The sequence below is a fragment of the Myzus persicae genome, unplaced genomic scaffold, assembly GCF_001856785.1.
Source record: "Myzus persicae strain clone G006 unplaced genomic scaffold, MPER_G0061.0, whole genome shotgun sequence".
NCBI lineage: Eukaryota > Metazoa > Arthropoda > Insecta > Hemiptera > Aphididae > Myzus > Myzus persicae.
This window is the reverse complement of record NW_019100605.1, coordinates 1-13,902: the sequence shown is the minus strand read 5'-3', so window position 1 is coordinate 13,902 and position 13,902 is coordinate 1. Positions and strand designations below refer to the sequence as shown.

At 28.2% G+C, this 13,902-nt stretch overlaps 1 protein-coding gene across 1 annotated transcript; it reads left to right on the top strand.

Annotated features, from left to right (window-relative positions):
• Window positions 1-11,547: 11,547 nt before the first annotated feature.
• Window positions 11,548-13,840, top strand: LOC111036468 (the record flags this gene model as incomplete). Its single annotated transcript, XM_022318498.1, has 7 exons — window positions 11,548-11,746; window positions 11,811-12,075; window positions 12,141-12,288; window positions 12,446-12,618; window positions 12,720-12,982; window positions 13,046-13,250; window positions 13,744-13,840. Coding segments are annotated over exons 1-7 (1,350 nt in total), but the record flags the coding sequence as incomplete, so codon positions are not given.
• Window positions 13,841-13,902: the final 62 nt, after the last annotated feature.

The window sequence follows — 13,902 nt, the reverse complement described above, 5'->3', positions numbered from 1 at the left end:
TAGGGCTAGGATTTTGTAGCATTTGCATTTTCTTTCATAGTACTCCAGGACATAGCTAATCAAAAATAAAATTCGATTCATTCATCACAGAGTTCAAATATGCAATTTTGTTTTTGCTTTTTTTGCTTTTTCTTGTGATATTCGTAAATAAATGCTTTATTGGTACTTTTTTGTCAGTTTATTAGCTTTTTAATTGGTTTTTGTTAATTATACGCATATTTAACATTTACGTACATATTTATCTAAATTATTATTTTTTCATTTATTTTAATTATATATATTTTGTGAATTCGTAGTGAAATATTATCGCCTTATCGGAAAATATTTCTGAAAGTAGATTCTTAGATTTTGTGATTACTGTTTACCGAGTGGGGAGTAGTGGTCACGTAATACGACGTCTGTAATATCGTCGTAATATTATGTCTGGACTTCAGACGCAATGAGAACGATATTTATTGACTTGTTTACTATGTCTAAATTTACAATAATATTATTTAGCATTTCCTAATTATAGGAATTTCTATTTATATTCGAGTGCTAGCGTACGGAGTATTGTCGCGACTCGCGGAACCACGATATCAGTAATCGACAATACGTTATGCCGACAAGGCGTTAATCGTTTTTTCCTGTAATTACGTATTCGCGTGTGCTGTTAAAGTGTTATACCTACCTAGTATCAAAGAAATTTAAAATATTTTATAGTCTTTTTTAATATTTATATAATAAACAGGTACCTAAAATATAATAAAACCGTTTTTAATTTATTTTTTTCAATATTTATAAATTGTACTTGGCTGTTCTAAGAATTAATTGGTGTGGACATATAAAAATGTGTTTAATTAATTATTTTTTGATATTAAAAATATTTTTCAGCTAAACTTCAAAATTAATTTTTAAATCTTTTTTAGTTGCATTTTCCTGGTTAAATGCTTTTTTTTGTAGCATTATTGGCAATTTTTTAATTCCTTTATTGTAGGTTTTTAGTGCTTCATTTTCCTAGCCCTACAGATAACGAAATGAACGTATTGCTTGTGTACGGTATATTTGGGTGGTTAATGATAAAATTAGCAAAATCGTTGCGTCAACATAATATGTTTATGTTGTGTTACATTATATGTAATATAATACGAAAGTTATTAGATGCGTATCATAATAATTTATAAAAATTGAAGCCAGTGTCTACATTCTATTTTAATAAATTGTTATTTATTTTATGTCGATTGCAACTAACTATTGCTCATGATTCCACCGGTATTGGCTTATTTAATTTAATTTCAAATGAATTTTTTTAACTAAATATTGATATGTCAAAAATTGTTTGTTGCTCTTTTGATGGCGCTGCTAATATGAAAGGTGCCTATAACGGTTTACAGTAGGGTTGCCAACTCTTATTTACGGATAAGCGGGAAACCAGATATTTACAAGCGGGACTCGACAAAAAAAAACGGGACAATACTACAAATTTACAAAATCGAAAGAAAAACAATTTTAATCATTTTTATCAGTTTTATTCAAAATTTGAAATAAAATAAACAGAATAATCGTCTTAAGTTTCTTAACACAATATTAATCATTAAATAAAACACTTTGCTCAGTTAAGAGTACCTACCTTATCACAAGACAATTAGTTTTTCTTTTTGAAAGAGTACTTGTCTTGTGATTCGGCACAAAATTATTTTTTAATTACATATCATTTGATATAATTAACATATTATTATCATTTAATAAGCAAAAGTTCTAAAAATAACTACCCATTCTAAATAATATTACACTAAACGCTTATGATAACAATAATAATTTAGATGGAATAACCGATGGAAAATAATTTCAAATGCGCAAAATACGAACATTACGAACGTAATATTTATATTTAATAGGACTTTGACAGGTTTACCTAGAAGCAGGACAATTAGCGTCCCGCGAACACGCATCGCGGGACGCAATATTTGAGCCCTGTATACGGGACGGTTGGCAACGCTAGTTTACAGTATCATTTAAAGAGCACTAATCCATTATGTATATATACACACTGTTATGGATATCTACCACATTTAATACACTTTTTGATTTGTTGAAGGTAATTCTCGTATTTAAAGGCACTAAATAGATGTAGTGGAAGATTTTAAGATCTTACATAAAAAGGCAAATGTATTAAGCTATGCACATTATAATTAACATATTCACGACCATATAATAATGCAAATTTATCAACAAATTTTAAAATCAGTTCATTGGCAATAATGTTATGTGAAAAGCAGATTTCTGAAGAAAGGATACGGATAGAAATAAACAGTAACAAAAAATTATTATAAAAATCCTTTCTTATGGCACAATAATACCAGTATAAAGCAAAAATGCTCCGTATTCTGTAGCTTTCCAATATTCCAAATCATTTAAAGTCCTAGTCCATTTTAAAATATCTATAATGGGATGCAAAGTAGGTGTGTGGAGAATTATCCTAATATCTTTTGATACATTAACACCTATATTTCTAAACATACCTAAGAAATCATTAGCACAATTTCGAGATACATTATAATTTGTGGCCTAAACTCGAATACAATTTTCAACTTTTTCTTTGACATTAGTACAATCTGATTTTGCTACAACTGCACTGTTTTCTTCTCCAGTATTGTTGGTAGTTATATCCTAATATCATATTAAATGCATTATATCTATTTACTGAATTTTAGGCATCAAGATAGATAATATATACATACTGGAGCTTGGACTCGCGACTCGCCGTTCTCCCAATATTATTAAAAACAAGCCGTCCTAATTCCACTTCCTCACCATCGAAGGGCAATAATTCAATTTTTACATAGGATGGACGTGTAGTTATGATTATTTTAGTTTAAAATTCTTAATTTATTTCAATATATTTTTTTATTTCTTTAACACATTAAATGTAGTATAATTAGTCATTATTTTATTGTATTGCCGTGATTATAACTCTTATTCTCAATGATATGAAAAAATATAAAATTTAACTATAAATTAAAATCATATAGAAAACCATGTGAAGTACCTATAAAAATTCCTGGTTTTTTTTGTATAATATGTTTTAATATATCTGTATAATTTATCTTAATAATTAAAATTTGATAAATATATTATATTAAAAAACATTATAAAAAAAATTTAAAAAAATTGAACTAAAACATTTCGAACAGTCTATGCACAAAGTCTGTTATAATATTTGTTACTTGTATATCATGCAGCCCTCTAGCCGTACGGGTACAGGATTGTCAAGCTCTAAAAAATTAAGTCGTGTTCGGTGTTAATCAGTGCAGTGGCGTAGGCGTAGCCCCCCTGAAATATTAAGACAATTTAAAATGTGTATTATTATTAAATCAATATAGGCCTACCACCCACAGACCACAGATATGTGCTTGAGATAGCGATTAGCGATAGCATAAAGATGGACGACGGTACTAAAAAGTTATTATAGGTATTATATTTGTATTGAAATCGGTTGTATTTTGATTTTTGATGTCTAAATTAGTAAACTCTTAAATACTGTCAAGTGCGTATAGTCGAAGTCAGTGGAAATAAGGAAAACAAGAAGTTCTAATTCTCCTACTAACACTATTGTGGAGTCATTGATTAAATAATAAATATCCACTTATATTTAAAAAAATTATAATATATATAGTAAGCTATTAAAATTTAATAGTGTCATCCTCTGTAATTACCTTTTTAGAAATCAAATTAATACTGCAGACTGCAAGCAGGTACCTATTAATTTTAATAACTATAACAGTATAACAATTAGTAATACATTTATTATTGTATTGGTAACATAATTTATTTATTTAGAACGGATTCTATTTGACTAATAATAACAATAATAGTAATAGATCGTCGGGACTCGGGACCATGCCTTGCTAGAAAGAATAATTTAATTTAAAAATATAATTAATAATATATATATGATATTATAATATACAATAAGCAATGAATAACGGCCAGAAATCGGGGGAAATAATTAAAAAATAGCTAGATAAGCCACAAAATAGTCAATGCGTATGGGGAATTTGAGAAAATGAAGTGCGATAGTTGGCTGCTGGGGAGAATCGACTGCGGCAAGGCGGTATTTATAAACATTATATTATGCCGCCACCACGTGGCCGTTGAGATCGCTCCTTGCCACTCTTGGCGGGGACAATTCAATCTGCATTTTGATTTTTGGTCTCTCACCGAACGGTTGTCTTCACAAATCGTAAGTACAATATTGTTGACTACCTCTAGTATAATGTTGTATATTTAATATTTAACTTATCTTTATTCACCGATTAAATGTTAAATAAATGTAATGATTGTACCTATTCAATCTTTTAATACGAATTAATATTTAAAAGAATACAATTTGACGAAATACATTTTCTAAAAATTAAAACATTTTTTTTTTAGCATTCAATAACTTTATTTTGTCTCTTCGATATATCTTCCATTTATGGGACATGCTGTATTTTAAATTTGATACTAGAGTGAATTGACCTATTATAAAACTTTTAGGTAATAAATTTATAACATAATCTGTGCTTAAGGGTTGCCGATTTTTCAAAATTTTAATTGTCAAGCAAGATATGGGTATGTGAAATATCAATTAAACATGCTCTTAACTCGCATGAAAAATAAAATATCAAATAAAAGCCAACGCTTAAGCACAGGTAATGTCAAAATATAATGTTGATATTTCATATTGGTATCATCCTTTTAAGGTAATTATACACTGCAAAGTAACAACATTTATTTTTTCAATGGCAACTTAGACCATTAGCTGTTGGTTTTTTTGTTTATTTGTAGGTTGTTAGTAGGAGGGGAACAGTGTCGGCCTGGGCTATGAAAGACCTATACAGGGATTTTTTTAGGGCCTCAATTTTTTTATGAAAATTTATCTAAGATTGGGTTGAAATTGTGAAAGTCATGTTTTGTGATATCTTACATTCATATAAAATATATACATTCTACATGAATATTTTTGTAGCATATTAATTAATGTATTATTGTTAAATACAAACTATAATTTGACTTCATACATACACAACATATTATAGTAAATATATATTTAAAATTAAACTATTATTTTATTATTATAACAAATGTGTACATAATATTTCTTTTAACTAAAAAATAGATGAATTTTATACAAGTGTGAATTACATACTCTTTATTAGGTATTAAAATTGACTTATTCTTTTTTAATAAAATTACCTTAAATTCACTGATACACTATTTAAATAATTATATTCTACTAATTAACAGACTTGGTTAATTTTAAAACAACAACAAATAAATGATTTAACACGTTATATTATTATTCTAATTGTATGATTTTTTTTTATTCATATCGTAAGTAATCTTTTTGATGCATCAGATGAACCAGCAATGCAATTAATAATATGTTCTTTATCAATATCTATATCTCGACATTCATTAGCATTAATGGAGTTAGATGTTCTTGACTTATAGTAGATCTTAATTTTGATTTAACTAACTTAAGTTTAGAAAAAACTCTTTCACACGTTACCTAATTACTTAAAAAATTCAATTTTGGTCGTATCGTCTTGAAACCTACGAGGATCGAAGCAGTGAAACCTATAGATCAAATTTATGTTTTCGAAAAAGTCGCGTCTCTATGTTAAGTACCATAAATCTGCAAAACAAAATAGCCCGCCAATTTAATTTTTGAAAAAATCAAATTTTGAACTCAACATTTACCCCCTTAATATTTGAGTTAAAAAACTTTTAAAAACTAGGAACTGAACTAGGGACGATACTGCTTCGATCCTCGAAGGTTTCAAGACGATATGACTAAAATTGAAGTTTTTAAGTTTTCCGGATATATTACGATTTTGAAAAACTAAATCATTCAATAAAGGTACTATCTTTTTGAAACCTTGAATTGACCTATTATTATATAGGTTTTAATATTTTATTGTTATATATCTTTCGATTTACGTGAATAAATAATGAGCTACACGCCTACTTAATGCGAAAAAAAAGGTCAAAATAATTATTATTCAAAAAGTTAGACAGATGTATGAGGTAGGTACCATAAGAAAACGTCTCGTTTTACGAAAAATCACATAATCCGTTTTTCAACTTTTTGCTACTCCGATTACGGGTGAAATAATGGTCGTACGTACTTCGACCCAAGACCCTTTTTGAATTCTCGTACGCCAAAAAACTAGAATCTTGAGTTTAGTAATGATCAAACGAAATCCCAAAATCCAAAATACAAAGTATACTAAGTACAGAAAACACACAAAAATCATAATTCTCGAACCATAAGTAGGACAACCTCGATCTCGGTACCCATCGATACGGTGGAAAGTATTTTATTACGTTCGACTACAAACACGGCTCGCCGCGCCCAAAATCTAAGTGACCGTACCGAAAACCCCGAAAAACGCAAATTTTAAACTTTCGAAGCCCCAAAAGACAGAGAAAAACGGCACCTATGGACTCGACACAAAACACTGAATTTGATCAGCGACCTCCAAAATAGACAAATCTCGAGTTTCACAAACGTCGTACAAAAACTAAACCTTTTCCAAAATACACCTAGGGGGGTGTTCTAGGACCACCGATTCCAGGAGTAAGTTTTAGAAGGGTTTACACCGAAACGTTTGGGAACTTAAAAGTATAACATTATCTTATTTGAATCTGATCTACAAGTAATGATTTGTTGAACTTTAAAAACAATTATAGGTACATAATATTTACATACCATAGAACATTCTATGCCAGTAGTTTACTTAGAAACTTGTTTAAGTAGTTACCTATTAATATAATCACATATTCACATCCATAATAAATCTATTTAGAGGTTTGAATATGAACAATAATTGTTTATACTTATAATTATTAATAGCTGAACTACGAATTTCAATCATGAACATCTCGAAAATGATTATTATATAAATACAATTTGTTGCGCATGTATAATGCTATAATATGACACGTCTCAACATCTACTAATAGGACAACAGGTATAGTAAATTAGTAAATTATAGATTATGTTTATTCTATAAAATAGTAGTATTGTACTTTAGTATTAGTATAGTAGTATAATATACTAATACCCTTTTCAGAACCATTGGGGTCGTCTGTTTGTGGATGAGATTAATCCCTCATAGGAGAACGATAAATGGTGAAATCTGAAGTTAATTGATAGAGAATTTTATGGAGATTCCATTTAAATGATCAGTGTACCGACATTTTTTTTAGTTAAATCGATAGCTTCGAAAAACCATAAAAAATCAAAAAAACCATACAAAAATCGCTTTATCAATAATCAAAGACTAAAATTATGATAACAAATCATTAATCACTGTAACCATGGTTCATGTTTCAGATGGTTATCACTTCAAATGCAAACAATATGTTCGATTATTATGTAAAAAATAATATAATACGTTAATATTTTGAATTATTTTTGATGATTTGAAGTTTTTTGTCGAATTTATTAAATATTTTATCTTGTTTTACTCTTTACTCTTTAAGTATGTTTTATAATGTTAATTAATACGTTCACTACCTTGTGCAGTTGTGCAATATACAAGTCACAAATCTAAACAGTTTACCCTCTGATGTGGTTTTCGTAAGTCGTACATAGTTTTTGGACTACAAACCTGCTTGTGTATTTTGTTTTAAGCTACAGAGTAATTATTTTTAGGTAAAATGTATCGATAAAGAATTAAAACCATTGCAAAAACCAAGTTAAACTTATGGTATCTACAAGCTACAACAATTACATTCAAACCATCATAAATCAAATCATGTAAGTAGTGTAAAGTGTTAAAATCCCTGTAATGTATTTAGTGGATGCGTGCCAAAGTGAAGGTGGGTACCCAAATGACTCCAGTCTCAAACACCTAACTGGCTAGACTAGTTATAATTTATACTCTCATGATCTCTTAGGGCCCGTGTTTAAAGTCTGTGAAAAAATAAGTCTAAAATAAGAATAAAATTAGTGTGTGGTGTGGGTACATATTTAAGGCAGTTGCTTCACAGGAAAAACAGTTTACCCTTCCACTGAATGTATTAGGTACTTATTGGTTATGATGTATCTGAAATAACTTAACAAATACATTACAACGACAATTATTTATCTTACAAAGTTGCAGTCAGGTGTGGATTGAACACCTGTGTAATTGTTTACTGTTACATTTTAATAAATTTTATAGTCCTGGTAAATGATAGAGTGTGGTGATAGAGTTACTAATTATTCATAATATTAAAAGTTCCATGTGTTTATTGTTATTTTTTATTTTTCTACTTAAGGCATAGGTAATAATAAATAAGTATATGCTATCAGTTCGCAATTATAACACAAGGATGTTTGCGATATTATATTGGAAAAACTACGTGTTGAGAAAATGAATAATGTTGATTGGTTACTATTTTATTGCATCAATTTTTAATATGATATTGCGCGAGTCATTAAATTAATACAATTTTCATAATTATTTAATTAACATTATTGTTTTTTTTTCAGTTTTAGTCAGCAAGATACAGTAACTAATGTATGCATGTACAAGCGGCCAAGCCATTTAAGAGATTGATCTGTTTGGAACAACTTCTTCTGAAAAAAATGGTTCCACATGGTGGTTATGTTCATAGCGTATAATCGGATCAATAGAGTATGGTACCTCAAACTGGTAGACTGTAGCTAGTCAGTATAGTTCATCAGTGTCCTTAGCCATTTAACATTTTTTAACCCTCAACCACCAGACAATCACACATATAATAAAAATGTATACATCATTTTTAAATTTTTTTTTTTAAAAAGTAATAATAATTATTAGGATTATAATTAACTACACTCATATTTATTTACATACATTCTCATAAAAGTTAATAACCTTTTTTGGTAAGATATATGGTACCAACAAAGTTATGGATTTATTACATTTTAATAAACCAAGTACTCACCTGTACAATCTTTTTTTTTTTTTGGAAATATTCATCTACAATTATTTAGATAGATTTAGTCTTGTTCACAACAATTCACTTCTTCTACTTTGACACTTGATACAAATACTTACAATTTTATAAAAGTAAATAACAATTAATAAAATATTTGAAAAAAACAAACAAACAAATTTTGTATTTTTGAAGTTAATATTTTTAGTATAGTTGAGCTCTACTTTAGGGAATTGAAATTTGTCTTATTAATAGAAACAATAAAAAAAATAATAATAATTGGTTAAAATGTAATTTTAAAAATGAATTTATATTTTGAATACCTATGCTAAAATAATTTAAAAAAAAATAAAATGTCCTTGGCTGATTGTGTTTATGTTTAAATATTTACTGGACTGTTGTGTGCGTAATCTCAAAGGCTCCAAAAGCCGTAAGCTTTAGAGACAAATCAACAAGTACCAAATTGAACTATAGAATTATGTTTATTCAGCAGAAAATATAGTAATAGTACAATAGCGTGTGCGCGTGTGACGAGAAGTTGCTCAGGTCTACGTGGCTATGATACATCTGCCCAGGCTGTCCCACGGACTCCCTTATAAGTGGTGGCGGTTCCTTTGATTGTAGCGGCGCGTGCAGCTTGTGTGTGTGTGTGTGTGTTTTCGGTTGTTGTTGCCGATTCTTAGAATAGCGACTTGTGTCCATGATTTCTAATCGTGCACCTGTCCAGTGATTTATTACACAGATAGGGGCAGATAGTATATATTCTATACTACATTGTTATAATATGTATGTCAATTATATATACGGAGTTTAACGCCGTAATAACATTATGAAAGGTTAATATATTCTATATTGCATTGTTATAATATTATATTATATATGCGGAGATGCCAAGGCCCGCAACAGGACTAAAAGATTAAAATATCGTATCACATCACTGTCCAACGAGTTTTCAATATTACTCTATTGATAAATATCTCACCTTTGATTACTAAACAAAATTTTGGTTTCATAAGTCCTAGTAAGATTTAATCAAACAATTGTATTAAACTGTTAGTATAATTATTTGTACATAATTTAATTCATTCTTTAGTGGTAAATTAGCTACTCTTAAACTATTTTTGCCCATTAACTGTTAGTTTATTAACAATTTTATACATTGCATTTTGACACAACCTTGATGTCTCTTAACATAATATCATGATGCTATCTAGCCGACAGGAGGTAATTAAAAAAAGTTTTGAAATATTATTTAAGTTCTTAAATCTTGCAGTAACCTTGTTACATACATTATTGTTTAAAATAAATGATTACATGTGAATAACAGTATGTTTTCATATTTATTTTCTTAAATATTTTCATGAGTTTTCTAAATTAAACATGTGGGCTTCCTAGTCTTTCCTAATCTATATAATAAGAATCTAACTTGATTTTGGAGACGAAGGAAACCGGTTTTGAACCCTCATTATAATAATAATAATAATAATTAACTGATTAGCAATTATTTTCATATATTCACGAATAACGATGTCTATTGTTTCTTTTTTTTTTTTGTTTATTTATTTTATAATCATTGACCAATAATAATGTACAAAAAATACGCATGCGCGTTCCCTTATTTATTCGATCGATGAGATCGACAGCTCCAACTCCAATCGTTCAGTAGTTTGTCGTATAGCATTATACTAACTATACATTATTTTTTTTGTCAAGTGTTATTTAAATATATAATTATTTCAATAATAATTATTATTATTATGAGTAATAAGAGGTGCATCGTTTTACATTGTGAAAATCGTTCAAATTGCAATCAGGCAATTTCATCGTATGCAATTCCAAATGGAGAAGAGAGGTATTTAATAACACTTAATACTTAATAATTGTAATTAATAATTTTATAAAGTGTGCCCACCTAATGATTTAAATATTTATAGGTTAATACAATGGCTTAATAGTTGCAACAGGACCGATTTGTTGGAATGCGAAACCAATTTTCGTACGAATAATAAAAACTTAAGAGTGTGCAATTGTCACTTTGAAACCAATATGTTTTTTACTACACAGCGTAAGAGGTTAAGACCAAATGCTGAACCCACATTATTTGGTATGTGGTATATATACATTATTAAATAATATATCTGTTTATTTATTTATTTTTTTATTAAAGAAAGATAACCCTCGGCAACTTGGACATATCTGTTTATTATACTTCGCCTATGTTTCACTACCATTTATTATTATAAATGCATATACTTTAGGTGATATACCGTTCAAGTGGGTAAAATTCCGGTCTGCCTATTTATACCAACCTAAGCATCCATATTATGACGACAATGATGTCTGTATCGGTGTAATGGATGTCATTTGTCAATATTGCAATGCAATGAAATTTAAAGGTACCTTATTAGTGTATACATTTTTAGAATTTTGAAAACGTTTTATATTATTTTCTTAATTAAAGGAGAATCTGCTGTTATGTGTTGTTCAAATGGAACTGTTCGTATTCCGAATATCAATGAACCACCAGAACCAATGAAAACTCTTTTGGAAAATTCAACAAATATTTCAAAACACTTTTTAGAAAATATTAATAAATATAATAATGCATTTCATATGACCTCATTTGGAGCGGCAGAAACTATTGTCGAAAATTATATGCCTACATTTAAAATAAGAGGTCAAGTGTATCATTTAGCCGGATCGCTGATGCCTTTACCAAATACAAATCATAAATATTTACAAGTTTATTTTATGGATGACGAAGAGGAACAAATAGATGCGCGAATGGGTGTTTGCAGTGGATTGAATAAAGGTAATTGTATTGTATAATATATTTGTTGTTTAAAACGTTTTAATTTATATATTTATACATTTAGATATTATAAGAGATTTGCAATTATTGTTACATAATGTCAATCCTTTAATTACGAAGTTCAAAACTGCATTGGATCATATGCCCACTGATCAATACCGAATAGTCATAAATGCAAATATGGTTCCTCGAGGTCAACATAGAGGTAGATTTAATGCACCATCTCAAGTAGAAATGGCTGTAATAATGATTGGAGAAGAATATGGAAATCGCGATTTAATTTTATCTAGAAAAGATGAAAAGTTACAACGAATAAGTGAAACTCATAGGTAAATTCATTTTAAAGTGTATTCACTGTACATTTTTTCTTAATTTTTATTTATGTGTTTTTAAGGTCTTATGATTCTCTAGAATATCCACTGATATTTCTATACGGTGAAGATGGTTATGCTATTGATATTTTGTCATTTAATGTTAATTTAAATGAATACAATAGTCATAAAACTGTTTCTTCAAAACAGTATTATGCTTATAGAATGATGGTGAGGCATCATATCTACAATCATTTACATAATTATAGAAAACTTATTAATAAATATTGGGTAAGTAAACAATATTTTTTCAATTTAATCAAAAACATGTATAAATATTTTAATAATACAAAAATAATGTAATTTTTAATTTTAATTTTTTCTAAAGGTTGATATGTATGCCAAAATAGAATCAGAACGGCTTTTATTTATACGAAATAATCAGTCAAAATTAAGAGCGGAAGATTACATTCATTTACGTGATGCTATAGAAAATGATGGTCATGTGAATGACATTGGACAACTTTTTATTTTACCTTCTTCATTTACAGGAGGTCCAAGGTAGTAAAATATTGTGTATCTTATAACTTAAAATTGCTACGAAAAATGTACTGTAATATTAATTTTAAAAATCTAAAATTGTACATACTATTAATTTTTAGATACATGCACGAAAAAACTATGGATGCCATGACTTACGTTCGTAATTTTGGAACTCCAAATTTGTTCATTACATTTACATGTAATCCAAATTGGACGGAAATAAAAAGAGAACTCAAACATGGTCAAACCCCACAAGACAGACACGATATTATCGCTAGAGTTTTTCATCAAAAACTTAAAGTTCTAATGAACTTAATTGTGAAACATCGTATATTTGGTGAAACGCAGTGTTATATGTATACTGTTGAGTGGCAAAAACGTGGTAATACACGAATGGTATTATTTATTTATTTATTTTTCTTCGTATAATTATTCATTATTTAAGGTCTTCCTCATGTTCATTTATTGGTTTGGTTAGTTGATAAAATTAGACCAAATGATGTCGATAGTATAATAAGTGCTGAGTTACCAAATCCCGATATTGATCCTGAACTATTTGAAATAGTTAAAAAACACATGGTGCATGGCCCATGTGGCTATATGAATCCAAATTCTCCATGTATGGGAGAAAACCAAAAATGTTCAAAAAGGTAATAATACATTTTAATATTCAGTATACATATTTAAATCTATTTCATATTAATAACTATTATACATTTATATAAATGTTATGAATTATAATTTATATTTTTTTAAATTAAGTATATTTATAAAATTTCATGATTTGTACTTATATTTTTTATTTGTTTAAGTGTAGGTATTTAGTTATTTTTTAGTGCAAAAGCGCATACGTATGTATTTATTAAACTATTTTAGCAATAATGCAGTTTAAACTTTATAAAGTTCCTCATATATATTATGAAGTTAAATTCTATTGATAGGATTTTCTTTGTAAGTTATGAGTAAAAACTTAATTTTCAAGTTATATAATAGATATATTCAAGTGCCATGCAGTTACCTACTTAAGGTGGTTTTACATAACAAATCGTAATTAGTTTAAGATTAACATTATTTAGCATTTTTATTGTATACATATGCAAAGGAATGCATATTTAATAAAAAAAAATTAATTTGTTCTATTAGGTATCCGAAAGCATTTACTAACAGTACTATTACTGAAGATGATGGATATCCTTTATACAGACGAAGGGCTTTTGGAAGTGGTGGATTTAAATCAACTGTATTACGAAATTCGACCTTAGTAGAAATTGATAACAGATTTATTGTTCCATACAATCCATT